This window comes from Lepidochelys kempii, chromosome 1 (assembly GCF_965140285.1).
Source record: "Lepidochelys kempii isolate rLepKem1 chromosome 1, rLepKem1.hap1, whole genome shotgun sequence".
Taxonomy (NCBI): domain Eukaryota; kingdom Metazoa; phylum Chordata; order Testudines; family Cheloniidae; genus Lepidochelys; species Lepidochelys kempii.
In genome coordinates this window covers 262,154,707-262,182,571 of record NC_136380.1, presented here as the reverse complement: position 1 = coordinate 262,182,571, position 27,865 = coordinate 262,154,707, and the positions used below count along the sequence as shown (strand labels likewise).

The 27,865-nt window shown below is 50.1% G+C and overlaps 1 protein-coding gene across 3 annotated transcripts; it reads left to right on the top strand.

Annotated features, from left to right (window-relative positions):
* The first annotated feature begins 394 nt into the window (after window positions 1–394).
* Window positions 395–26,522, top strand: NAGA (alpha-N-acetylgalactosaminidase). 3 transcript variants are annotated; one of them, XR_012156668.2, is made up of 10 exons: window positions 395–624; window positions 11,439–11,616; window positions 16,817–16,991; window positions 17,265–17,442; window positions 18,372–18,466; window positions 19,436–19,597; window positions 20,029–20,226; window positions 20,846–20,989; window positions 21,838–22,472; window positions 22,552–26,522. XR_012156668.2 is itself a non-coding variant. In XM_073327238.2 (9 exons), exons 2-9 carry the CDS (start codon window positions 11,462–11,464, stop codon window positions 22,018–22,020), a joined length of 1,290 nt encoding a protein of 429 aa, XP_073183339.1. In that variant the 5' UTR covers window positions 395–624; window positions 11,458–11,461; the 3' UTR covers window positions 22,021–26,522. The 3 variants fall into 3 exon arrangements, 2 of the variants coding, with proteins under 2 accessions (XP_073183339.1, XP_073183338.1); XM_073327238.2 differs by having other exon boundaries at window positions 11,458–11,616; window positions 21,838–26,522; XM_073327237.2 differs by having other exon boundaries at window positions 21,838–26,522.
* Window positions 26,523–27,865: the final 1,343 nt, after the last annotated feature.

Sequence of the window (27,865 nt, the reverse complement as noted above, 5' to 3'; positions counted from 1 at the left end):
TTTAACAAGACACTAATTTATTTCAGTTGTGGGTTTTTTTGTCAGTTCTATTGGGAACTAAACCAAGCCTATTAAAATGTTTCCACATTCATTAAAACAGAGCAGAGAAATGCAGCAAACTGAATCCAAAATCTAAGGGAAAATGTAGGCTGAATCCCTTTTATATCACCATCTTTCGGGGTGACAAAACACCTTTCTTCCCTGGCACTGATCACAGGCTCAGCAACCCCGCCCGCCAGGCTGCTCTCTCAAGGTTATGACGATCGTGCAGCCTGAGGCCCCACAATGCAGAATCGGGAAGGGGAGGGTTATGGGGAGGGCGTTGTTCTTCTGTCCCCGTCCTCGGTTCCGGGAAGCGGGCGTCTTTGCTCCCCACCCACACCGGGAGCGGGAGCGGGAGCGAGAGCGGCCGCGGCGGGAGCGCAGAGCGCGGGAATCCAGCCGGGCCCCGGCCCGCTGGCGACCTGAACACCCAACCTTCCTAAGTCACCCCACTGGCTGGTCAGGTGATCAGCGGCGGGCGGTCACGTGATTGCCCGCCTGCCCGCCCTCCCCTGGCGAGGCTCAGTTGAGTTGCAGCAGCCGCAGCGGCTCCCCGCGCCCCCAGCGCCCGCCTCCGCCCAGGTAAGTGAGCCGGCCGGCGGGCGGGGAGGGCCCGGGCAGGCTCCGCGCTGGGGCTCATGGCTGGCGCTCTGCAGGCGCCTCCAAGGAGTGGCGGAGGCTAAAGAACCGGACAGGTCCTGCCAGCCGGGGGAAGGGCCGATCATTGCTGCTTGTTCCTTCGCTCCCAAGGCGGCTGCTTGGGGCTCCAGCCCTACCGTCTTAAAAGTGGGGTGCCCAGGCAGCAAATGTGCAAAATCGGGTCGGGGTGGGGGGGTCATAGGAGCCTACATAAGAAAAAGACTCAAAAATCGGGACTGTCCCTATAAAATCGGGACATCTGGTCACCCTACTTAAAAGTGCCTTGGGATCCTGAAGGGTGAGGCGCTGCGGACTTCGGGTTGCTAGTTCTGCAGCTTCCCATCTCCGTGAACCCAGAGCTCAGCCATGTGCATGTGCTTCTTTCCAGGCGCTTAGTTTCCCGTGGTTGATGGGTTTGAACTGGGTTCCTAGGTGCAGACTACTCCATTAGCATGCACCGTGCTGTGTTCCACCCCGTCTGAGACTGGAGTTGTTTTATGGTCAATTCCTATCCAGAGACTGCTCTTTTTCAGTTGATAAGGTGCAATAATGCTATCCTGCCATTCAGATTTTCTTTTGTTTCCCTGGCGAAGAGTGCCAGTTGACTAGCACAGGAGAGCAGAGCGCTCTGCTTAGCTGCAGAGTAGGTACAGTGCAGCAGTAGTGTGGAGGCTCCACATATGCACTGGAACCAGCTTCCTGCATTAATGTACTTCATGGCAGGGCCAGCCCTAAAGATGAAAAAAATAACCTAGTTTCTGTGATCTAGCACTGAGTGATTGGAGGGAAAATGATTCACAAACAGCCCTGGATTGCTTTCTCCTCTCAGCCTGTCCTCTGCCTGGCTCTTTGTTTGTTAACATTTTTGGAATGGGTTTTTGTTTGCACAAAGTTGAGGAACAGCCGCTCCTCATGTGAACCCCCGAATTCAGATGTAGACAAGGGGGATCATAGCTGGTGTCAGGAGTGTTCACCCTCTTTATATGGCCCCTGTCAGCGAAGTATCTGAGTCTCTCACCATCTTTAATGTACATGAGGTAGGGAAGTGCTAGCATCCCCATTGTATGGATAGGGAATGGATGCACAGAGACCAAGTGACTTGCCCAAGGTCACACAGGAAGTCTGTGGTGGAGCAGGAATTTTGTTATTAAAGTTTTGGTCTTTGAGTTGGGGAGCATAAACAGTCCCGTGTGACTTGGGGAACCAGTAACGCTCCCTGAATTATGAATAACTGAAATGAATAATTCACAATCACCCTATAGGCTAGCATATGTTCATTGGACAATTATGAATAACAAAGATGAGTCAAAATCGTGGATAATTTCTGAAACCAGGATCAAATTCATTAGCTATGTTGTTCATAATGAATAGTTCACTCGACTCTAGACCTGGTTAATTCTTGACCTCTGTGGAGACTGCAAGTTGTGTAGGTGATTATTTGCAATGTGAGCAATCTGTCCTAGTAGGAACTAGACTTAGACCCTCCAACGCTCCACGCAAAGCCATCAGATGGTAACAACTTTCAGTTGCTACTGACCTGGGGGTGGTTTCGGACAAATAAACTGAAAGTTAAAGACTCCATGTCCCCATTCCCCAGGTCTCTGAGCTGCTTATTCCTTCATTGTAAGTATGTTTAGATTATTACTGTTTCCCCAAGGTGGGGGCCTCAACCTTCTCTGATCTCCGAGGATCTTTTCCAATTTTATCTTAGGGGAAAGTGCAAAATCCAGTGCCCATTAAAGTCAAGGGAAAGGCTCCTGTTGATTTCCCTGGTGTTGGACTGGGGCCCCTAGGAAGGAGCAGTGTGTTATGAACTTTCAGCTGTATTCAAGAATGTAGGGGGCACATTCAGCATCTCCATGATCATATTGTGATATCCTTTGAAGTTCTGTGCACAGATCAAAGCTAGAAGATGATCCTGAGCTTTTAGAACAGGCCACGTCCCAGTGCTTTCTTTAACTCGTCCCCTTTATCGATAAAAAATAACACTTGGCACTTCTGTGGTGCCTTCCCTTTGAAGGTCTCAAAGCACTAGAGAAACGTTAAGGCAGTGAGCATCATAACCCCCTGTGAGAGGTTATTGTCCCAGTTTAGAGATGGGGAAAGTGATGCCAGAGGAGCTGGGCCCGACAGACTTGCCCAAGATCACGCAGCATGTCAGTGGCAGAAGTTAGAGACATGTTTCCAGCCGGTCCTGTGCTCCTGCCACAGACCGCAGAAGAGTTCTGCTTCTCTTCTTTTTATTGTCTGGACAAATGCAGCTGCCTACACACCACTTTTCTTTAGCATTCAGTGTGAGCCCAGCATCTCGGTATGGTATAAATCATTTTCTCCTTCACGTTTTGGGAGGAGTTTGTGACCTTGAGAGCCTGAAAGTACTTGCCCAGTGGTGGGTAACCTGCGGGTGGGTGCTCTGATTGTGGCAGGTCAAAAGGTAGGTATTTCTCTGCTGGGACCAGCCCAGTCCGTTTGGTGAAATGTTTACAATCTGGCCCCGTATAAAAGGGCCCAATTTTTTTGCAAAGGAAACATATTGCTTTATATGCACTGGATTCAGATTAGCTACTGTTCACCTTTCATTAATGCCAATTTACCCCACACAGATTGCAGCTGCACCTGACTCCTGACCTGCGTTGCACTACCACTGCTTGTAGTTTTTGTCCTAGATTTCTCTACACAACTCTGGTAGTACAACTTGGTCCTGTCAAGGAGCATCCCTTCCCCTGCTGTTTTAGTCCATGTGGGCCCTCCTGTGCAGAAACAGTAATGGAATCCTAGACATGTAGGGCTGGAGAGGTCATCTAATCCAGCCCCCTGCACTGAGGGAGGACCAAGTACACCTAGATCAGGGGTTCTCAACCTGGGGGTTGGGACCCCTCAAGGGGTCGTGAGGGTATTACATTGGGGTGGTCGTGAGCTGTCAGGCTCCACCCCAAACCCCGCTTTGCATACTAAAAGAAACTACACCATTTGCTGAAGAAACTCCCTGAAAAAGCACAAGAACAAATCCGCACAGACACACCCCTGCAACCCCGACCAGGGGTATTGTATCTGCTACCCAAGATCCATAAACCTGGAAATCCTGGGTGCCCCATCATCTCAGGCATCGGCACTCTTAAGGCAGGATTGTCTGGCTATGTAGACTCCCTCCTCAGGCCCTACGCTACCAGCACTCCCAGCTATCTTCGAGACACCACTGACTTCCTGAGGAAACTACAATCCATCGGTGATCTTCCTGAAAACACCATCCTGGCCACTATGGATGTAGAAGCCCTCTACACCAACATTCCACGCAAAGATGGACTACAAGCCATCAGGAACAGTATCCCCAATAATATCATGGCAAACCTGGTGGCCGAATTTTGTGACTTTGTCCTCACCCATAACTATTTCACATTTGGGGACAATGTATACCTTCAAATCAGCGGCACTGCTATGGGTACCCGCATGGCCCCACAGTATGCCAACATTTTTATGGCTGACTTAGAACAACACTTCCTCAGCTCTCGTCCCCTAATGCCCCTTCTCTACTTGCGCTGCATTGATGACATCTTCATCATCTGGACCCATGGAAAAGAAGCCCTTGAGGAACTCCACCATGATTTCAACAATTTCTATCCCACCATCAACCTCAGCCTGGACCAGTCCACACAAGAGATCCACTTCCTGGACGCTACGATGCTAATAAGCGATGGTCACATAAACACCACCCTACACCGGAAACCTACTGACCGCTATTCCTACCTACATGCCTCCAGCTTTCATCCAGACCACACCACACGATCCATTGTCGACAGCCAAGCTCTACGATACAACCCGCATTTGCTCCAACCCCTCAGACAGAGACAAACACCTACAAGATCTCTATCAAGCATTTTTACAACTACAATACCCACCTGCTGAAGTGAAGAAACAGATTGACAGAGCCAGAAGAGTACCCAGAAGTCACCTACTACAGAACAGGCCCAACAAAGAAAATAACAGAACGCCACTAGCCATCACCTTCAGCCCCCAACTAAAACCTCTCCAACGCATCATCAAGGATCTACAACCTATCCTGAAGGATGACCCATCACTCTAACAGATCTTGGGAGACAGGCCAGTCCTTGCTTACAGACAGCCCCCCAACCTGAAGTAAATACTCACTAGCAACCACACACCACACAACAGAACCACTAACCCAGGAACCTATCCTTGCAACAAAGCCCGTTGCCAACTGTGTCCACATATCTATTCAGGGGACACCATCATAGGGCCTAATCACATCAGCCACACTATCAGAGGGTCGTTCACCTGCACATCTACCAATGTGATATATGACATCATGTGCCAGCAATGCCCCTCTGCCATGTACATTGGTCAAACTGGACAGTCTCTACGTAAAAGAATAAATGGACACAAATCAGACGTCAAGAATTATGACATTCATAAACCAGTCGGAGAACACTTCAATCTCTCTGGTCACTCGATTACAGACCTAAAAGTGGCAATTCTTCAACAAAAAAACTTCAAAAACCAGACTCCAATGAGAGACTGCTGAATTGGAATTAATTTGCAAACTGGATACAATTAACTTAGGCTTGAATAGAGACTGGGAGTGGATGGGTCATTACACAAAGTAAAACTATTTCCCCATGTTTATCCCCCCCCACCCCACTGTTCCTCAGACGTTCTTGTCAACTGCTGGAAATGGCCCACTTTGATTATCACTACAAAAGGTTTTTTCTCCCCCCACTCTCCTACTGGTAATAGCTCACCTTACCTGATCACTCTTGTTACAGTGTGTATGGTAACACCCATTGTTTCATGTTCTCTGTGTATATAAAATCTCCCCACTGTATTTTCCACTGAAATGCATCCGATGAAGTGAGCTGTAGCTCACGAAAGCTTGTGCTCAAATAAATTTGTTAATCTCTAAGGTGCCACAAGTCCTCCTTTTCTTTTAATGTTTATAATGGTGTTAAATATATAAAAAAGTATTTTTAATTTATAAAGGTGGGGGTCACACTCGGAGGCTTGCTGTGTGAAAGGGGTCACCAGTACAAAAGTTTGAGAATCACTGACCTAGACTATCCCTGATGACTGGTATCTGTCCAACCTGTTCTTAAACACCTCCAATGATGGGGATTCCACAACCTCCCTGGGAAGCTTATTGCAGAGTTTAACTGTCCTTTCAGTTAAAAAGTTTTTCCTAATCTAAATCTCTCTTGCTGCAGATTAATCCTGTTACTTCTTGTCCTCCCTTCAGTGAATGGGGAGAACATTTGATCACCATCCTCTTTCTAATAGCCCTTAATATTTGAAGACTGTTATCGGATGCCTGCTCAGTCTGCTTTTCTCAAATTAAACGTGCCCAGTTTTTATAACTTTCCCTCATAGTTCAGGTCTTCTAAACCGTTTATCATTTTTGTTGCTCTCTTCTGGATGCTCTTCAGTTTGTTCACAGCTTTCCTAAAGTGTGGCACCCAGAGATGGACACGGTACTCCAGCTGAGGCCTCCCCAGTGATGACTAGAGCTGAAGTGAATGAGGTTTTCATAATATGGACCCATCTCCTCAGGGAGTAATCAGACCTGCCATGCTTGATTCTGTCCTATTTATCAAGATATCTATAATGTGTCTGTTGCCCTGGTGTCTGCAGCTAAAGTTACGTCTGTACAGCTAAATTCAGTACAGCTGTAATCTCCCTGCTGTCTGTGTGTGTCTGTGACTTTGTGACCACTTCAAGATTTGATTCCTAATCTCCAGACTGATTTTACATCTTGTTAAACAGAAAGGGGAAGCCTAGAGGCAGCTGCCCAGACCTCGGCCACAGCTTCTCCTTTCTGTACTATTTAGACTAAATTTGTTAGTCTCTAAGGTGCCACAAGTACTCCTTTTCTTTTGTTTAGACCTAGTTCCTCTTTCTAGTTGGGCAAGCAAAGCAAGGCACTACACTCCACTCGACAGCATTTCTCTGTCACTTTTGAGAACTGCACCAGACCAATTCCAAAATTTAGGGGAATATTCTAGGTATTGATGGGTAGAACCCTAGTGAGCTGGGTGAAAACCAGGAAAGCCTCATTTCCACTGAAATCAGGCCCACAGAACTCCCATTTGGTACTGCAGGCAGAGGAAGCTCTGGTGCCCTCTGGTAAGCTGCTGCCTGCATGTAGAACAGACCAGGTCAGTCACACACCTCGTTCCTTATGTAGGCTGAGTTGTAAACTCAGCTGGGCCCCTTCATCACTCCAGCCCTTCCCTCCCCTAGTGAGGCCGTTCAGTCCCCCACTCCAGCTGGGCCCCTTGCCCTCCACTTCACTTCAGTCAGCCCCTCCCCAGCTGGGCCTTCGTTAGCACTTGGATTACACACACAGATTGGCTACATGAGCAGGGAAGTGTGCGACCCTCTAGTATGACTGCTTGGCCATTCTTCTTTTTCCAGCACCTTACCGAGCTGCCCCTGATGGGATGGATGTTCCCCTAGTTGTACTCATAGCAGTGCCCTTGAATTGCAAACACAGGCTCCGAGTCATTCCTGGAGAATCCAGTGCAAGGGGGGGCAGCTGGACCCTGCCCTATTCTGGAGCTGCTGGGGGCTGGTTCAGCCCCTCATGTAGGTTAAGCAGCCCTTGGGACTGTCTTACTTTGTGCCCTGAATCTCACGGTGCTTGTGGGCCTTGTGGTAACTGGTAAATATCTGGGGTGTAGGAAAGCCCCTGCAGAGGTGCAGAGCCAGCTCTGGGTTGGCCAGAGAGGCCCTCTAGGCTAGAGGTATTCCCCAGCAGTGCCAGGCTGCTGCTTTGCTTTACATTGTATCCCCACTTCTGACTCCTGGCAAATAGCACCTGAAATTTGTCTTTGTCACTAACTTAAATGGACGGGTAGAAGATCCACAGGGAGCAGATGATAAAGACCATACTATTTTTACACAATCATGTATGTTCACAATCAATCCCAAGTATTCAAAATCATGAGGTAGGCCCCCAAAATCATGTGATTGGCTTAAATCAGGAAATTTTTAAAAAAGTAATACCTTTGGGGTTCTTTCTGTCTTTGGGGGATGTAGCATTTAGGGGTCACGCTCTCAAGCTTTTCTCCACAACCATGAAGGTTAGAAACAGTAGGGTTTGTTTGTTTGCTTTTAAATAAAAGCTGAGCATCTCACATCATCACATGACTCCAGGAGCTGGGGCTTTAAGGAAAGCACCAGATATTCCAAGAGTCACAGTAAAATTGCGCAAGCTGACAACATTGCACTTTTTCTAACCATAACCACATGTATACGCCTGATGCAAGCCCTTTAGAACTTCTTCCTGTGAGTGAAGCACTGTGTTGTGTAGATGTGCTCAGAACGGGGTTAGAAGGCTGGCAGCCTGTCTGTACTAGTGTTCCCATCAGCACTACTGCCATTGTAGCTCCACCAGTGAGAGCAGGCCTGGAAATATTTAGGAAAAGGCCTAGTTTTGACAGGGCCACCCAGAGAGGAGCAGTTACCCCAAGAGCCTGTTTGAGAGGGCCCCCCCAACTGAGTGGCATTGAGACCTGACCAGGGGGCTTCAGTGCCACTCATGGAATTTGGCCTGGTGGGCCCTCCAACATGAGGGCCAAACCTGAATGGTGCGGTGATCCCATGTGCCAGGTCACAATGCCCAGAGCGGGGAGCTGGGCCTAACCCCATGGGACAGGAGCTGAACCACTGCTGTGGGATGAGTGCGGGGTGGACTCCCCTCCAACCCGCCCCGAACCCCTGCACTGCCCTTCAATGGTCATTTTTTTTTTCCTAAAGGGAGGGCCTCAGTTTCAGATTTTACCCCAGGCCTCCCAAAACCCTCTGTTCAGCCCTGAGTGTCAGCACCCCCAAAGGGAACAGTCAGGAGGGAAGAATGACTGGAGCGTAGCGTGCAGGGCAGGTTGCGTAGGAACAAGAAATGAGCAAAAGTGGAGTCAGAGGCTCTGGAGAGATTGGGGAGCAAGGAGACATTTGAGCTGTAAGTGGAAAGTGAGGGGAAATCAGTGCAGATTCAAGAAGAGGGGAGGGACTTGGGGCCAGCAGAAGGAAAGGAAGACTATCCCGGCAGCGAAGTGTTAAATGGACGGGAGGGAGGAAGCAGGGGATGGCTAAAGAGGAGGAAGGTGCTGTGGCCAAGGCAGGGATTATTAGAGCAGGAGCAAAAGAAAAGGAGGACTTGTGGCACCTTAGAGACTCACAAATTTATTTGAGCATAAGCTTTCGTGAGCTACAGCTCACTTCATCGGACTAATACTTTGGCAGTGGGAATGGAGAGGGAAGGATACAGTTGGGAGATACTGTGTAGATAAGCAGCAGGATCTGACTATGAACACAGTGCAAGCCAAAGCAAATATATTTCTTCCATTCAACCTATTATAGAAGGTCTCCTAAGGCAGAAGTGAGGAAGAAAGACTAGAAAAATCAAGCCAAACCAGGAAGAACTGGGGCTGCCAAGTAAATGGATGTAGCTAAAGGCACTTCACCCATCCAGATTCCCAGTGTGATCTATTGGGAAGTGTTTCCCCTCTCTGCTCCTGTCTGGAGTATCTCCCAGGACAGAGCTCATCGGAATGAGCACAAAGTGGGCTTCTTTACTGGGGCTGCCAGACACAGACTGGCTCTGTAGTTGTCTCTGGTTCTGTAACAACCTGAGTAGCCAACCACAGCGTGTGCTGCCTGAAATCCCCACACAGGCCCCCCCAACCCCCAGTTACATGAGCACTGCATTGTAAACCCGGGTCTGTGGGACCTGGGCTTGTGGACTCTGTTTTGAATACTGTGCTTGAGAGCCCATGCCAATGGTCCAGCTCAGAGAGCATATTGGGAGGGTGTGTCGCTGAACTACAGGGCTGGCGGCGAGTGTACGTTCAGGACATCGGAGTGCTCTGGGCCCTTGCTAGTGGATGATGGCACTGGAGTATACTGGGTAGGATTCAGTGGTGCTTTGGGGTGCAGCTGTCACCACGGAGATGCTTGGGGGGGCAGGCATGGTGTTGGACTGAGCCATTTTGCTATGGCAGACTGGAATGTGTGGGGCGTAATGGAGTGAATGCAGGAGGATTTCTGTGCAAACCGGAATGAGTCACTGAGAGGAGGACCTGACACTGTGGTGCTTTGAAGGATGTGTGGGGCAGGATGCAAGTATCTTACTCTGGTTCTTTGGGGGTGCAGGGCCCTGCACAGTATGTGGTGGCGTAGTGGGGTACACGTAGAATATTATGAGGCCATAGAGGTGGGATGCTGGGGTGCAGGTGGTGTAGTAACATGCAGAATTACAGTCAGCGCTCTGGGTTACTCACAGATTGCTGTACGGGAGATGGGGTTTGTGGGGAAATGCAGTGAAAACAGTGAAAACACTCTCAGGCAGCTGGACTGGAGGGAAGAGGAAGTGGGACTAGGGAAGGAACCCTAACACCATAATGAGTGGATGATACAACCTCCCCTCTGAGGTAAACAAAGGCAGAGAGGGATGACTAACAACTAGAGCCACTGTAGAACCCTACACAGATAGGTCGGCTGGGGTGGCCTGAAGCTGATAACAAAGGGCCATGATTTGCATAGAGCTGGGTTGGGGGAGTGGGCTGGACATGCCATATCGCATCATATTCCTCCCCACTGTCAGTCTGTGTGTGGTGGATGGGTGGGCAGAGCCCTGTGACCCTCTGTGTTGTACCAATAAAATAAAAACCAGCAGGATCTTATTAAAGGGAAAAAGGCAAAATACCACATTTATTGTGAATACAGAAAGAATCATAGTAAGCAGTTAGTTATAGCTATAACATTCCATTCAATCTCCTATTTATTCACACATTCATTCATACAAACACACCCACACACACAGGTTCTGCAAGGTTGTTATCATAGTTACCAGCCTTAGAGTTGCTCATGCCAAGCCACTGGCCAGGTGGCCTGGACATGAGGAGGGAGCAGGGCCTTGTCAGATGCTCATCTGATGCTCCTGGAAGTTGGTTTGCAGAATCAGACCCCCAAAGTTCTCACTTTTTAGAGTCTATTTTTATAGGAATTTCTTCCTATGCCAGTCTATGGGAATTGCTTCATCATGCTGTTGCTGAATCAATCAGCAGATAGCACATTCCTGACGGCTCCAAGATGTTATCTTGTTCTTTGGTTCTCCCATTCTTGAGGCTGTTGGGTGGATTCCAGTCTGCCCTCCGGGTGGGGTCCTCTGGTTATTTCCACTTGACACCTTCTTCAGCCGATGGACACTGGATTCTTAGGCTGGCACCTCCCTGATCATTCAGTTATTATCCACACCAAGCATCCATCCACATACATCCTCTATCTCTATTTTAATCACAATTGTTAATACAACAAAAGGGCGGGGAGTCTCTGGGTGCTGTTTCTGTTGTTAGAGTATTGCTTTGAGTCTCTCTCTCTGTGAATTGCTTAGAGAACAGACTCTGTCTTAGAATGTACTAACACAGTTAGCAGCTTGCAAGTTTCACACATAGAGGGAGAGAAACAGTACCAAAAACCAAGAGACCTCTTAATTAGTAATACCCTGGAATTTAAACTCGAGGGAGAGAAACAGTACCAAAAACCAAGAGACCTCTTAATTAGTAATACCCTGGAATTTAAACTCTGGGGAATCAAACTCATTTGTGATTTTAATACAGAACTTCTTTAATATGATCCAACATCTGGATGACCCACTGCGGTGGGCGAATCCCCCGAGTGGACCCCATTGATTTCTGAGGCAGGAGAGAGCTCTTTCCACTGACGGGTTTTTGTCTCTCTCTTATCAGCATTTATCCCTCACTCCAGATTAATGAAGTTGGCAGCCTTTGTCTCTGGCCTAGCCCTAGTGGCCTGTGCCCTGGCTCTGGAGAATGGGCTCATGCGGGTGCCCCCGATGGGCTGGCTGGCGTGGGAGAGGTTTCGCTGCAACACTGACTGCAAGACGGACCCTGACAACTGCATCAGGTGAGTAAGGCAACGCCAGGGGCTGCTTCCGGAAGTGCTGTGTGCAGATGACAAGGGGTGAGGAGAGAAAGGAAGGTGAAAGGGCAAACTACCCCCACTTTTGGCTCGCCCTGCAGCTGAGGGCACCATGTGGAGTTCCCATGCTTCCCCTCTGTGTGTCAAGGGCTAAAGCATCACCTTTTTGTAGTGCTCTGTTTGAACAGTGTTTGATTTCAGTGCTTTGGAGAGCAAAGGCAGAGGGGAAACTCTGAACCTTGGGCTGAGTCAGTGTCCCTTCTCACCTCACTCAGGGACACCCCAAGCAGCGCCAGCATCCCTCTCCACTTCATCTCCTCCCCCCCATTCAGAGACACCTCGGTCAGAGTCCGTCCCTTCCATGCTCTATCTCCTCCCCACCCCTCACTCACCAGTCATGAGTCCCCCACCCTTGCCCCCACCACCTCTTTGCCAGCTGGGGGAAATAAAAGGCTTGGGTGGTAGGTATGGGGTTGGAGCAGAGACATTTGGGGGAGTGGCGGAGGAGGCTGCAGAGAAGCCGGAGCTAGGTTGTGCCATTGCATCCTGCTCAGGAGGATCTGAGGTGAGAGAACCAGACTCATTTCACTCGTGACTCAAGTCAGAAGTGAGGCAAAGATCACTAACCCCTGTACCATCACATCTCCGTGCCATGAAGAGTCATTTTAAAACATTGTGAAAGCCATTGAAATTGCCGCACTTGGTCGGTACACTGGTCCATCTCATCTGTCTCCCACTGTTAGCAGCACCAACATCTCCTGCTTCAGAGGAAGACTTAAATTGTCATCACATGCTTAATTGTGCAATATGGCATCCTGGAGGGACACTTCTTCCTGGCTGCAGCTGGGGGGAGTGTTACCTGCACACATTAGGGTACCTCACCTTTTCCCAGTCCATAGGGCTCCAGGCGAAAAGCACCTATCCTTACCCAATTTGTAGGGCTCAAAGCCACCCATACCCACTTTGTAGGGCTCAGGGTGTAACTAACCTGGTCAATTTAAGTACCCACACCCTTTCCCAATACGTAGGGCTTCGGGTGTATACTACTTCTGCAGGACCTTTTACCAGTGAAAGAGCCTTACACAGTAATATACTACATAACTTCTGTTTATTAACAGTCACCAAAAACAGAATGCACATGTTACACATACAGTGCCCACCACTCAATAAGACTGATGAACTTTTCTTGATGGCCAGTCAGGATCAGGTCCATCTGGGGGACTCCAGTTTCTGCACAGAGTCATTGGGAGAGTGATCTTTGGGGCTGTGTCCTGGAGCAGTTCCCAAAGAACTTCCTTTTGGACCCCAGGTTATATAGTGAAATTTGAGTTCTTTTTAGCTATACCTTAACCAATCATTATACTAAACTTTTACTAACCAATCCTAACATAGTTTAACAAAATTCTTTGACCAATTCTACCCCACCACCTTAATGTACAACCAGCAAAATTAATTATGTAACAGACAGAAACAATTAAAGAACCACATAGAGACCATACAGATAAACAATAGGGAAGTGGGGACCATAATGACAAAACCATTAAAAAAAAAAAAAGTTAAAAAAATGAGGATTTCACAACCATTGATAAGTGATTTCTTGACAAATAGGATGCTATCAAACTAAGTTTGGTTTTTTTAACCATCTTAAGATCTGTTTCTTTATCTGGTGATAGTGGGTGCCATAGGACAGGATCGCCTTCTTAACAGCCCGATATTACATTGTTTTAATGTAATTTAGATGGAATGTGAGGATGTGACTTCCTGCTTTTCAGCTAATTGCTGCTGCTTGGCTGCTCTTTTAATCTGGCTGCAGACGAAGGCCTTCGGCTTTAGGCCTTACAATATGGCTGCAGACATAGGCCTTATCCTTACAGGAGGGATGGGGTGCTCCACGTGTGACCTGAAGCCACAGGGTTGACATCCCTCTTAATTGTACTCCAGCTGGCGTCTCTGCATTTGCTGTTCTTATTCATGGAAATGTCAGATCTAATTTGGGAATCTCCTGTCCGGTGTACGGAATCCCAGCAGATCTTTCAACACCTCCCATAGAAACAAGACACTTTTTTTGAAGGGGAGGGACAATGTTTCCTCTCTCTCCTGGAGCAGAAACACCCTGGGGCCCCCACGCTGTGGGGAATCAGGATGCTGCTCGTTTCTGTGATGAGGCCACCAAGAAGTACTGTGCTTAAAGCAGAATGCCCTTTGGTCTTTGTAGCACCAGCCTGAGGTCTGAAACATTGTCAGCCCGTCCCTTGTCTTGACCCTGTAAAATGATCAAGCAGCCATTTCCCTGGCTCCGCTCCTCGCTCTTTGATCCTGCTGACAGTCGGGGAAGGTGGAGGAGGAGGATCTTGCGGAGTGGCCTGGTTGCTAAAGGACTCAGGCTCTGGAGCAGAGTATGCAGAGACCTCACAGCACGGGTGCCAAGCAGGGATTGCTGATTTACACAGAATATGAATGAGCCCGCTCTGTGTATTTTTTTTTTCCACTTAGCTAGTCTATATAATCATATGTTCCTATCACTGTGACTCTTGCACAACCTCCCTCCCGCCCTGTGGTCGTTCTGTGACACCCCTTACAGCAGCTCATCTCAGATGCCAAGCTATTCTGCATGGTCACCACCTCCCAGCACTCTGCGGTGCTGGTCCTGCTTGGGGTCTCTGGATGCTACTGTAATACATATCATAACTGTAGCCACTCCCCCTGAGGGGTGGACAAAGCCTCCCCTGCCCTTTCTTCTCCCACCAATATTTGGAGCTTGTCCATTCTCTTTGCATCGCCTGGCTTTTTACTTCCTGATGTCTCCACTTGAGTGACTCCTTGCTGTGCCAGGTACACGGGGGGGGGCAGCCCCTGAGAAATCAGTGACCATACTACTAGCTGGCAAGGGGTGGAAAGCCCAGTACACAGGGGACAATAGAGTAAATAAAACAAATCCCAGCAAAGGAATGGCACACCAAAAATAACTGCATAGCAAAGGTTTCAGAGTAGCAGCCGTGTTAGTCTGTATCCACAAAAAGAAAAGGAGGACGTGTGGCACCTTAGAGACTAACCAATTTATTTGAGCATAAGAGTGACCAGGAAAGGTGGGCTATTACCAGCAGGAGGGGTGGGGGGGAGGATGGGATCTTTTGTAGTGATGATCAAGGTGGGCCATTTCCAGCACTTTTCAAGAACAGTAGGAGGGGAAATACACAAGGGGAAATAGTTTTACTTTGTGTAATGACCCATTCACTCCCAGTCTCTATTCAAGCCTAAGTTAATTGTATCCAGTTTACAAATTAATTCCAATTCAGCAGTCTATCCTTGGAGTCTGTTTTTGAAGTTTTTTTGTTGAAGAATTGCCACTTTTAGCGCTGGAAATGGCCCACCTTGATTATCACTACAAAAGATTCCTTCCACACACACCCCCGCTCTCCTGCTGGTAATAGCTCACCTTTCCTGGTCACTCTTGTTACAGTCTGTATGGTAACACCCATTGTTTCATGTTCTCTGTGTATATAAAATCTCTGCACAATATTTTCCACAGTATGCATCCGATGAAGTGAGCTGTAGCTCACGAAAGCTTATGCTCTAATAAATTTGTTAGTCTCTAAAGTGCCACAAGTACTCTTCTTTTTGCATAATGAAAGGGGGATTTATTAGGAACAGGAAGCTAGGATTTGGAGAAGGAAAGGGTTAAAGTTAACTAATTGATAAACATGGATAAATAAGCCATGTCCCCACCTCCAAACACTCTCACACTCCAACTCTGTCTTCCCAAGGAAGATACTAGGCTGAGGTTGTGTGGCCTGAGATGGAGTGTTGCAGCGCTGTGGGATTGACTGACTTCAATAAAAGTCACCTTCATGGTTTTTTTTTTTTTCTTCATCCCTGGGCGGGACAGGGTGCTCTCCAGACTCTGTCCAGGCCTGCTCTTCCCTGGCGTGGAATCCTCCTGCTCTCGACTGCCTCTTGGCAGCATGTGCAGGGTTGGATTGATCTCTCCCTGGATGCCGGTCCCTGCAATGCTGGAGCTGCCCGATCCATGCAACTAGAGTTTCAGAGAAGTGGGAGTTCAATGACGACTCCCTGATCCGCACTCGCTGTCTCTCTCCTGTCTGTCCAGGCCCAGATCACCTCATGCAGAAGCCTCCCAAGTCCCTGTTGTCCCTGGTAGGGGTTTCTAACTCCTTCTGCCCCCTCTCCTAGCTCCAAGCGGGCCGGGAATGGGGTGAGCAATATGACAGCAATATGAGTTGTAGCCGTTTTGGTGGGGCCCCCTGAGGCTCAGTCTGGAGCCCAGGAGCTGACAAACTCCAGGTGGGGGTCACATGGCCAACGAGGGAGGGGGCTAGACCATCTCCGTACAGGCCTCGTGAGGTCCCCACCAACGATTCCATGTTCTGTTCTGGGACCTCGGTAACGGAGCGAGATTGAGAAACTGGAGAGAATTTAAAGAACAAAACTGCTGCTGGGGTTGGAGGGGGTGACTTGAAAGGAGAGAGCGAATGGACAAAATGCATTGGTTTGCACAGGCCACTTGGGGACTGCGGGGCGGGATCTAGCTACTGTTGACAAATGCCTGGAGGGTGTAAACAGCAAGGTGAGGAAAGAGGGAGGATGGTTCAGTGGTTACAGCACTAGCCTGGGACATGGGAGCCCCAGGTTCATTTTGCTGCTCCCCATAGACTCCATTGCCCCATCTTCCAAAGGGGGATAACAGCACTTTCCTATCTCACAGGGGTGCGGTGAGGATAAATGCATTCCACATGGTGAGGGGCTCAGATACTACAGTCGCGGGGGGCAGATAAATGCCTGACAATTGGTCAGACTCCGAGAGCTACAAGGAGGAATAACGGGAAACATTTCCTATTGATGAGATCTGGTAGAGAAGGGAATAGACTCCCAGGGGAAGTGGACATTGCTGGAGTCCTTTAAAACGGGGCTGGACAAAGACTTTGAGATTCTGCTGTGGAGACCAGACCCCTGCACTGACAGTGACAGGGGAAGATGGAACCTAAAAGGTCTTTTCTGTCTTGGTTAAAGGTTCAATGACTCAATGGTTTTTGTAGTAGCCTTTGGGGATAAAGAGGAGCAGGTGCTAAGTGTTGTTGTTAATAATGGGTTTATTTGTTTTGTTACCTCTGCCTGCTCTGAGCCTGTTCTCTCTCTCTCTCTCTCTCTCTCCCCATCCCCGAGGCAGCGAGAAGCTTTTCGTTGACATGATAGATTGTCTAGCGGATGATGGCTGGAAGGAGCTGGGTTATGTGTATGTGAACATAGATGATTGCTGGATGGCGAAGAAGCGGGACGCAAAGGGGCAACTGATCCCGGATCCCGAGCGGTTTCCCAGTGGGATCAAAGCCTTGGCGGATTACGTGAGCTGATTCTTTTCGTGTAAAGACAGGATCCAGAGAGGGAAGGGGATGGGGAGCAGGGTGGTATTTCTTGGTATTTCAGTCACATCACATCTCAGTGGCCTTGAGGCATGAGGTCTGTGACCTGAGAGATGAGAGGTGACATTGTAGAGCAGTGAGAGATGCTAAAGCACTGTCCACTCTGACACGTTCCCCCACCCCCAAACACACACCTGCCCCGAGTGGCAGCCAGGGATTTTCAGGCTCTCTCTCACAGCCCTGTCCTTTGCACAGGCGCACTCCCGGGGGCTGAAGTTGGGCATCTATGGAGACATGGGCACTTACACATGCAGTGGCTACCCAGGCACCACGCTGGACCGGGTCGAACAGGATGCCCTGACCTTCGCGGAGTGGGGCGTGGACATGCTGAAGCTGGATGGCTGCTACTCATCAGAAGAAGAGCAGGCCCAGGGTAAAGACTGTCTCCTGGGCTGTGTGAACTTGGAGCCACACCACTGTTACTGTCCTTGGTGTCAGAGAAACTGAGAAGACATTTTTTCTTTATGCTAAAGCAGAGGCTCTCGCAGCCTGTGGGCCACCCCAGATGGGGGCTCCTGCACATATCAGGGGAATGGGGCTGCCATCTCGATTCCTATTCACCATCTCCATAACTCATTGCATCGATGCTCACGGTGCTTCCCATGGGGCAGTCTCTGAGGACACTGGTGGCGTGTTTCAAGAGGGGTGTGCAGAAATGGCTGAACATGGGACTGTGGCTTGGTAAAAGGCTGAGAATTCCTCTGCTAATGGGCACAAACCCATGTCGTGTCCTTGTGCCTCCCATTCTGGATCTTCACCTCCGAGCTTGGTCCCTAGCTGGGATTTTAGAAGGTAGCCAAGATACCTGCTTTACAGTGGGGCTACAGAACCTTCAGAGATGAGCTTACATGTGCATAGGATGTTGTGGTGGGGGGGAGGTTGTCCTTACTGGCCATAAGGCAGAGCTTTTTTTCTGCAGAAATCCCATTGGTGGCCAGAGAGTGGCTTGTCTGATGGGTCTGTGTTTTGGTGCGGGACCTGGTGGTTTGGCAGTGCTGATAGTGTGTGTGTTTGTGGGGGGGGGGATAGGTTTCAGCCTCAGGATCTGAGTATGGGTGAAGAAGCCCTCAAATATTTGATTTCTTAAGGAAGGCAGCTTCTGTTATTGGCCTCTCCCCTCCGCGCCCCCCCTCCCCCCAATCCCTGAGCCCCTTTCTTTCCACTTGTGTGTCTCTTAAAATAGCCCATTCAAAATCCATGTAACTAGGTTCATCTGAGTGATCATTCCAGAAAGGGCTGCTGTTTTCCCCCTGGTCAATGCCAGCCATTTCCTTGACCAATTGGATTTCTTGTCTCTCACAGGCTACCCTAAAATGGCAATGGCCTTGAATGCAACAGGCCGCCCCATTGCCTATTCCTGCAGCTGGCCAGCCTATCGGGGAGGGCTTCCACCCAAGGTAAGGCTCACCCTGGCAGATCCTGGGGTTCCTTTGATTTTCCTCTAAACATCCTGCACTGACTGTCCTGGGGGGAGCGTTGTATGAATTCCTAATGCCTTCCTTTCCTACCCCTCCTCCACCCCAGTTGCTATGATTGGCTTGTGGGCACTGATCTCCCAAAAGGGACCGTGAGCCGTCAGACAGGCTGTGGATCCATGTGGAAGGATGCCAGGTCGGGGTGCAGGAGGAAGGGCAGTGGTACCAGTCTTCGGGCCATGTTGTTAATGTAAAAGGACACTCCTGAAAAGTGGTGATGTCTACAGGAGAATCACTGAAGTTAAATGTGGAAAAGAGGCCTGTAGGACACCTCTTGTCCATCCATATCCCAACCAACCCAGGATCATTCCCTACCCATCTATTCTTCAGAGTGTTGTCCAGTTTTGAATGTCTCCAGTGATTGGCCTTCCACCAACTCCTCTGGGAGACTCCTCCATAGTGGAGCATGAGTTTTACCTTGGCACACTCTCATTCCACCCTCGCCTGCACTCTAGGCCTTTGGATCACCCTGATCAATTCCTCTCCGCCCCCTCCTTATTGCTTACACCCTTCAAGTGTACTCGTGGATGGTCATTGTGTCTTCCCCCACCCCCAGTTACCTCTAGCTGGTTAGCCAGGCTGTACGACTTTTCCCACAAATGAGGCACCTTGCCCCTTAGTTGCTTGGTGTTGCACTTCTCTGAATTCCCTCACATCTATCAACACCTTTTGGGCCCTGAGGCTCTCAGAACTGAGCCCAGCGTTCCTACTGAGTCTCACCGGTGGCTTCTGAACTAGCAATGATACGTACAGTGGGGCTGGGGGGAGGGGTGGTATTTTTCCCCCCTCCCCATAACAAAGGTGCATCCCATAGTGCTGTGGGCACATCCCCCCTCTCCCATTCACCTGAGCTCCTCTCCCTCCCCCGCCGTACACCTTGTTCTCTTCCAGGTGAACTACACCCTCCTGGCGAACATCTGTAACCTCTGGCGTAACTATGGTGACATTCAGGACTCCTGGAACAGCATCCTCTCCATCGTGGACTGGTTTTCAGCAAATCAGGATGTGCTGCAGCCGGTGGCCGGCCCTGGCCACTGGAATGACCCAGACATGGTAACTTTGTGCTGTGGAGGGGAGGGTCTCCAGGGATTTCTTGTCTAGAAACAGGGTGGAGAATTGGCAGGAATTCATTAGCCCGTGACACACCATACAGGTCTGTAGGCTGCCAGAGCTACCTAAGCCGTATGCCACATCCCTCATCCACCCTGAAAGGCCCTGTCTAGATTAGGGGCAAAGTGGGGGTTTAAATGTGTTAGTATTTTAATTAATGCGTATTTAACATCACTAAGCACAGATGGGAATGGGCACCTTTATGACTGTGTTAGCTGGGCATGCTCCACCCGCAGGGGAGGGAAAGGGCTTGCCAGGATGCCAGTGGGCTGGGTCCTGCCACTGAGAGCAGCAGTTGTCTTACTAATGTGTATCCTGCCCTCCCTTCTGCTCTTCCTCTCTCTCCCTCTCCGCCCTCCCCGTCTGTGCCACAGCTGATCATTGGAAACTTTGGCCTCAGCTATGAACAGTCCCGATCCCAGATGGCCTTATGGACGGTGCTGGCTGCCCCGCTCTTCATGTCCACGGACCTCCGCACCCTCTCCCGCAGCTCCAGGGAGATCCTGCAGAACCGACTGATGATCAAAATCAACCAGGACCCCTTGGGAATCCAGGGACGCAGAGTCCTTAGGGTACAGAAGGGAGCATGTGGGAACCTGATAGCATGAGAGGGAAGTAGATGGGGGAATAGCTGTTGAGAGGGCCTAGCTGTTGAGAGGGCCTAGCTGGGCGTCAGGGGAGAAGGTGACCCGAGCCTGGGAATGGCTATGGTTAGCTGGGGATTTACAGGGTTAGTATAATATTGGGGAGGCCTCCACAGGCGGAGGGGAGGTGCCCCCGGGAACGCTTGAACTAAGACGCGCTTGTTAAACAGCTCTAGTATTACTCTCCTCCATTTGCACCCCACTGGACTTGGCTGCTTGGTTTGACCTCCAATGCCCGCCCTTGTCTGTTGGTTTGGAAAGAGTTAATCTTGGTGCTCTGGGCCCACCGGTGGGTAGGGCAGCCACTAAACGACCCGAGTTCACTCCCCCCTGCTGATGCCTGGTGTATCAGTGTCTGGCTGGTCCCCTCGAGCCCAACAGAGAGACTTGATCTGTGCTGCTTCTAGGCCCCTGCCAGGGCAGGTTCATGAGCCACCCCAAGAGCTGATGAGCGTTTGGGGGAGCGGGTGGCAGCTGCAGAGAGAGGTGCAGAGAAGCTGGAGATGCACCTAGACTCCCTCTTTCTGCTCCCCCTGTGCTTCCCTAGGAGAAGTCTCAGATCGAGGTGTTCCTGCGTCCACTTTCCCACTCAGCCAGTGCCCTGGTCTTCCTCAGCCGGCGGACAGACACGCCATACCGCTACACCATCTCCCTCAGCAAGCTCAACTTCTCCGCCAGTGCTGTGTATGAGGTGGGCAGGGAAAACACAGCAGGTCCGGTCCCATGCCAATGCCCCTGCCGTGCAGGCCACTTATCTCCGCAGAGCGGGGAGCCCAGCCCCCATGTTCACGCACGATGCTTTGGGGTTCAGAGTCCCCCTCCTACTCTCTGCCCCTGAACGTAGTGTTTGTCCTGTCTCCCCACCCTCAGCCTCACACAACATGTAGTACTGTTGGAGACCACAAGCCAAGTCCATACACCCAGTTACCTACACGCGCTGGGGCTGGGATTTATTCCCTCCCCTGGCATAGTCATGCCAGGGATTAGGCTGCACTCTGAATGCTGCAGTCCTGAATGCGGGCAACTGGGCCCTACACATTGTGGGGGTGGGGAAACACCTACAAAGCTCCTGCCCCTATTCTTACTCCAAGATGGGGAAGGAGGGGATGGGGTGGCGAGTGACTGTACCAAAACACTGACTAGCCTGGCTCTGGGACTTCGATGGTGTGATTGCAGTTAGGCTGTGGTCCTCGTGGCTCTCACGGACTAACGTGGGTTACATGAGTGTGTGGATGAGAGATTTCTAGGAGGTGATGGGGGAGGGTTATCCTGTGCCTTTGGTTTCTTAGGCACATTCTGACTCTGGGTATTTTCAATGGAGCCGTTCCCACTCCTGCAGCCTCTGATCAAAATCCCTTGGGGTTGGATCCAGTAGTTTGCCCTTGTTGTGTAGCCTTACTGTGCCCTGCTTATTCGGCCTGCCAGAGCGGGCTACGCTTACTGGGATCTCTCATCTGCCTTGGAAGTAAATGGGGTTTTTACATACTTTTGGGATGAGAGGCATCATGGAAATGCTGGTAACAACCATGTCTCTTCCAGGCACAGGATGTGTACAGTGGCGGGATCATCAGCGGCCTGAAGGCTGGAGAGAACTTCACTGTCATCGTCAACCCCTCGGGAGTAGTCATGTGGTACCTCTATCCCACAATGTACGTGGATCAACCCTTGGACTTTGTCAGACAGCACCCCCAGGGGAAGGGCTTCCACCCATTTGCACTGTGAAGCCAATCGGAGGAAGAGGATGGGGGGCCAGCTGTGGGTACATGTTGCTCTCTGGCCAGGAGCGACTCCTAATGATCTACATTTACTCGCTTTGTGCCTTAGTTTTCCTCTCTGTCAACCAGGGAGAACTGTTAACCCTCACCTCACGCCTGGGAGGTAGGTAATTCATTACTGATTGTAAAGTGCTTTGAGACCCTTCCCTTGATGGTGCCAGACAAGTGCAGAACGCAGTCACTGTGAGCAATTGCTAACTCTCGCTAATTGAACACTTGCTAGAGGAGCTGCACGTAGTATCGCAGCTCAGGGAAGAGGTCATTTCCCCTAGATTTGCAGTAAGGCCTTCGATCTGACCCCTGCTGTACCTGTCATGAGGAGTGAGTCTCCCTGGAGGTGCTATACTGGCAATCACATGTTCCATGCGGGGGAACTTTTCTACCCAAGATCGTCCCTAGGCATACGCAGAATACGCAGCTGCATAGGGCACCATGAAATGTGGGGCACCAAATTGCTCCAAATTTTATGGTGCCCTAGGCAGCCGCGTGCATACGCGGCAGCACCAGCTCCGGCAGCCAGCCCTATTCCCCAGCTGGCCCACTCACGGGCTGTGCCCACTGCAAGGGGCAGGGCCATCCCTGGGGGGTGTGGGGCCTGGGACAACTCCCTCCACCCCATCTCTTTCCCCCTGCTCCACCCTGGGCCCACCCCCATTGCACCCCTTCCCCCCCGCGCTGGAAGCAGGGGTTGGGCCTGACCCCGGACTCTCCGGCAACGGCAGGAAGTGGAGCAACCCGGCCCCAGCCCGCTCCACTCCACCAGCTCCCAGCTGCGTCACTCCGCTTCCCACTGCCAGTGAGTGTGGGGGGCGGTCCTTTCCCCTCCCACAAGCGACATGGCTGGGAGCCGGGGCGGCGAGAGCGGAACGGGTTGGGGCTGGGTCGCTTCACTTCCCACTACTGGTGAGTGCGGCCAGGGGACGGTCTTTTCTCCAACCCCTCACGACTGGGGCTGGGTCGTCCTGCTTCCTGCTGTGGGTGCCAGGCCCCCCCTAATCCCCTGGGCTCCATGTGGGGCCCCCCACAGCTCCTGCCTCTGTCGTTCTGCAGCCCTTGAGTGTGGGCGTCCCCCTCCCTCTGGAGGGCCGGACCCCCGGGGGGAGCAGGTGCTCTGGCTGCATAGGGCACCATAATTTATAGGGACGGGGCTGTTTCTACCATTTCCTTCGCTTAGAATGACAACTTCCGGCAGTTGAACTCACCCCCTGCCAGTTGTGAAAGCATTAACGCCTGCAGGAGGCAGCATTGTCTGGTAGCCAGAGCAGGGCCCTGGGCGTTAGAAACTCCTGAATTTCAATGTTGCCTCTGCACATACCCCAGCAGTTGCTAAAGGTGATGTCTGCACTACCCCTGCTACAGTGGCACACTTATGGGGCTGCAGCACCCTTGTGTAGACACTTCCTGCACTGATGGGTGGGGCTTTTCCATTAGAGTTGTCAATCCCACCTCTCCAAGAAGCGGGTGGCTAGGTCAATGTCAACAGCAGGGGCTAGACCAACCTAACTGCTGTGCTCAGGGTGTATAATTTGTCACAGCCCTGACCCATGGAGCTAGGTTGATCTAATTTTTAAAGTGGAGACCAGCGGTTCTCAACCCAAGACCCAATCAACACACAGCTGCGGCCTATGTGACATCCTCACAGCCACACAGGTAGTATCTATGTTGTGTGGATGCGGCCATTGTAACACCCAGAGAGCTGCATGTGTGGCCCACAATGGTAGATCAGTTGGGGACCATGGGTGTAGACCAAGCTTTAGTTTCCCCATCTGTAAATTGGGGACAGTACCACTCAGTACCACATGAAGATTATTAGTCATTTTTAGCACTTATCTTCCAAGTGCCCTACAACTAGGAGCTGGCTCATCCCAGAATCTGAGCTTGGGTGAGCCTTAGTATTGCCCAATATTGAGGCACAGGGAGGCTATACAATAAATCAATGGCAGAGCAGAAATTAAACAGGACTGCCTGGCTCCTGCTCACCCAGCCTGCCTCTTCAGTTAATTCACAGGGTGGAGATTTACAGTGTTCTCCATTGATTTATGCCTTATCGGCCTTAGAAAAACACTACTGCTCAATGTACGCAGCAGAGAAAGCAGCAGTGTAGCGTCTGGGGCTCGGAACCACTTGTGCCCCCCACCATCTTGTCCAGAGGAGAACTGCCTCATGTTAGCACTAGCCTGTCCAGCAGCTGAGCTGGTTGTTCCTGCTGGATGGGGACAGGCTCCCTTCCTTCTCAAGCTGCCCAACATTCCAGGATTTCTCAGGGAAAGGCAGCTGTGTACATATTTATAAGTTTCCATGACCAATAGCCTTTTACCATTAATACACTGCCAGGGGACTGCGTTAGGTGCCTGTCACTTGCATTATGGGCCTCAGACCACAGCTGGTTGCACTCCGTCGTCTGAAAGGGAACCCTGTTGCTATGCGTGACACTATGTTGTGCTAGAGAATTAATGTTTGAATAACATGTGTGTATGGGCAGAAGAGGAACGTTGATAGGCTATTTTCCTTCCAGTTACAATATTCCACTAGCTTCTTCATCCCTGCTGGGCCCAAACTGACAGGTCAAGGGCTGGGGGAAGGGCTAGTCTGGGAGAATTCTGCACCAATTAAAAATTCTGCACCCAATATTAAAATTTTTCAAAATTCAGCATATTTTATTTGTCAAAATAATGTAATCATACTAGCTTCAATTATTTAGGTCACTTATTTAAACTACACTACAATGGCTGGAGAAGGGGAGTAAGTAGCATTGGAGGAAATCCCCAAACCCCCTTGCCTTATAGTAATGTTGCTAGGTTTGACCCTTTATTTCCAGTTATTAGTCAACCAATATATGCAGCCATGTGCTCAGTGTTACATCAGAGGCACCTGACAAGCAAGTGAGGGCTGGGGATATGGGCTACTGACCACCCCAGGAAGGTCCGTAGCAAACAGTTCATGGAGCACATTTTTTCAGTCCAAAAATTTAGACCAGTTCTAATCACTAAAACACATGAGCATTTATAAGGCCATACTGTCCTTTACAGCACTCTGGCAATGTGAAGGAGCCTTAAAACTTTTACACCTGTTTTATACTCCAGGGGGAATTCACTAAGTAGGCAGGCTGCTACGTTCTGCTCCTCAAGAACACCCTGAAGGCCCACCCCTCCATGCCCAGCATACTGCAATAGCAAGCGAGAGGGACAGAGTGTGTCTCTCTCTCTCACACATACCTGCCCAGCTCCCCTCCCCTCCCGGCAGTAATTTATGTCTCTACCAGCTGCTCTGGGTGCTTGCACCAACCTGCCTGTGTTGCCAGAGAGGGGTGTGACCACTCTTGCAGTTTTCCTTTACTTCCCCATCAGAAGTCATTTTTCTACAGAGAAGCAAATCTGCAGGGGAGATGAATTCTGCACATGTGCAGTGATGCAGAATTCCACCAGGAGTAGTATGGGCTTAGCTCCTCACTCAGGAAGAAGAATGTTTCAGAACACTAGGCACCCTCTAGGCTGGATAAACGGGACAGACTGCAGCATAAGCTTTGGAGGACTGGGTGGCATAGCTGCTGTTAACTGGTGGATGAGGGGACTTCGCAACAGGGCTCTAAGCCAGGCTTTTGCATGCACCAAGTGACACCAGCAAATGGCTGCCCACTGCTCTCCCATATAGCAACCTACGTAGGACTCTGATAAGTAACACCTGTCACACTGCAGTAGGCTGTACTGTTGATACAATAGGAGATACCCATGCTTAAAAAACGCTGGCCTTGGCCATTCTGGACAGAACCACAAGAGTCTTTTTATTAGTGCAGGACAGGCCTGAGGAGCTCAGGAGACTCTCTACAAGGTCCCCACCAGGGCAGAAGTAGAAGCCAGCTGCTTGTTCCTTTCCACTTCAACAAGCTGATAATCTTGTTTGTGTTTTCAAGGCTTCCTCTGCAAGGAAAAGGGCTAGACAGCTGCTGTAGGACAGACATTCTGCAGTCGCTGCAGTTTCCCCTCCCCTCCACCCCCCCCCCCCCAGCACTGACCATAGGGAGTGGTACAGGCTTTGCAGAATCAGCCAGGTGCTGGTGAAGAGAACTCTAAACATTGCTTCCCCATTAAAATAAATGAAGGACTGATTGCACTTGAGCACTGTAGGCAGGGCAGTAGGTTCTAGCTCTGTTTTATTTTAGCTAGAGATGTGTCACAGATCTGTGTTTTACTGGAACTCCTGGCTGACGAAGCAGCATAAAATATGTTACCAGCTAGCATGGGGGTTATCACCTATGCTAGGAACTGGAGCTGTATACATTAAAGAGGGTGAGCTGATGCAGAGTAGGGCCTCCTTTGAAAGTGATTATGGGGCCAGGTTAATTCTTAGTGAGGACTCAGGCTTCACTGCTGCAATCAATCAGTGTTTTGTAATGAAAAGTCCTCTCTCAAACCTGTAACTTTGTCTACAATAAAAACGAACTTAAGATTTTCTCTTCCTGTGTAAGAGTCACTGTTCGATCTTCCTTTTAACCTGGCCCCACAAAGAAAATCTAGCAAGTCAAGTTATGATGTATGGACTTACTTTTGTCCTCACTCAGTCTGTGTAGGGCCTATATAAACAATGCAATTCTTCTGACGACTGTTACTGGCCAGAAAACATTCCCAGAGCAATAGTTGTCTCTCTCACCACCCCCACACACAGAGGTCACTCACCAGAGTTTTAAGGAGGCTGGTGCCAGCTTTGGACTCCTTTCACCTCTTCACTAGATGCATACTGGGAGTTGGAGCAGCCCACCAGAGGACAGCGGAGAGAGTGGCCCTGTCCATCCTAACAGCTCCTGCTGCAAGCTCAAAGAAAGGCTTAAAATTTTCTCCTTCCCATTAGACAGAGGACTCAGTATATGCTACTGAGCCAACCAACCTGGCTGCAGGCAACAGCTGGCTGCTGTCACACTTTTGCCAAGAGCCTCTTACTTTTCCTCCTCTCCTCACACGGCATTGCAAACCAAGGTAATAGGGTCAAGCCCACCACTGAAAACATGTCACGGGGTCTGGGTAAGACACTGTGCTAATCTGATGGCAGGTAGGACCTGAGGCACATTTAGTACCTGAACTAAAGCCTCAATCCAGCCAAAGCTTTCAATCAAATTACAGAAGACAGATGTGGGTTCTGCATGTCCTACAACTTGGAGTGTTGTAACAGGGCTCCCTGACAGCCGTAGCACAGAGGTAGCAATTCTCAGCCTTGAGTTTGTGATTGTCCCAAGCCTGCCTTCACTCCTATCTTCAGCAGGAGCGGCCATAAGCAGCTTTGTCTGACTGCTTTTTCTCCAGCTACCTACCCCACTTGAAGCTATCCCACATTTGGTGCTGCTTTTTCAGCGAAGCAAGTCTGGGATGCACAAGACCAGCTGTACGAGTGGAGGTGAATGTGGAAGAAAGCTATTTTGTCCCCAGGGATTTAACCTACACCCAGAAGATGGAATAGCTGATTACAATCACAACTGGGCAGCGGGGAGAGAACTGGGGACCTTCCACTTTTGCTCCTTAACTAATAGAGAATCAGTGCTGGCTGTGGGACCAGGGCAAACAAGCCCTTGGAAACAGCTGCTTACAGAAGAGTCACAGGAATACTGCATTAGCAGAGAGCTCCCACAGCCCCTGTTAGTGGTGCTTGACATGCCCCAAGAAAGGGGTAGTGTGCCAGTTTGAGTTAACTAGGACATTAGTTACAGCAGTAAAGGCAGTGATGGTAAAAGGCAGCCTCCCTCCTCTCACGACCTAAGGGATAGGCTATAACCACAGCCTGAGGTGCAAGTGGAGTGGGATTTT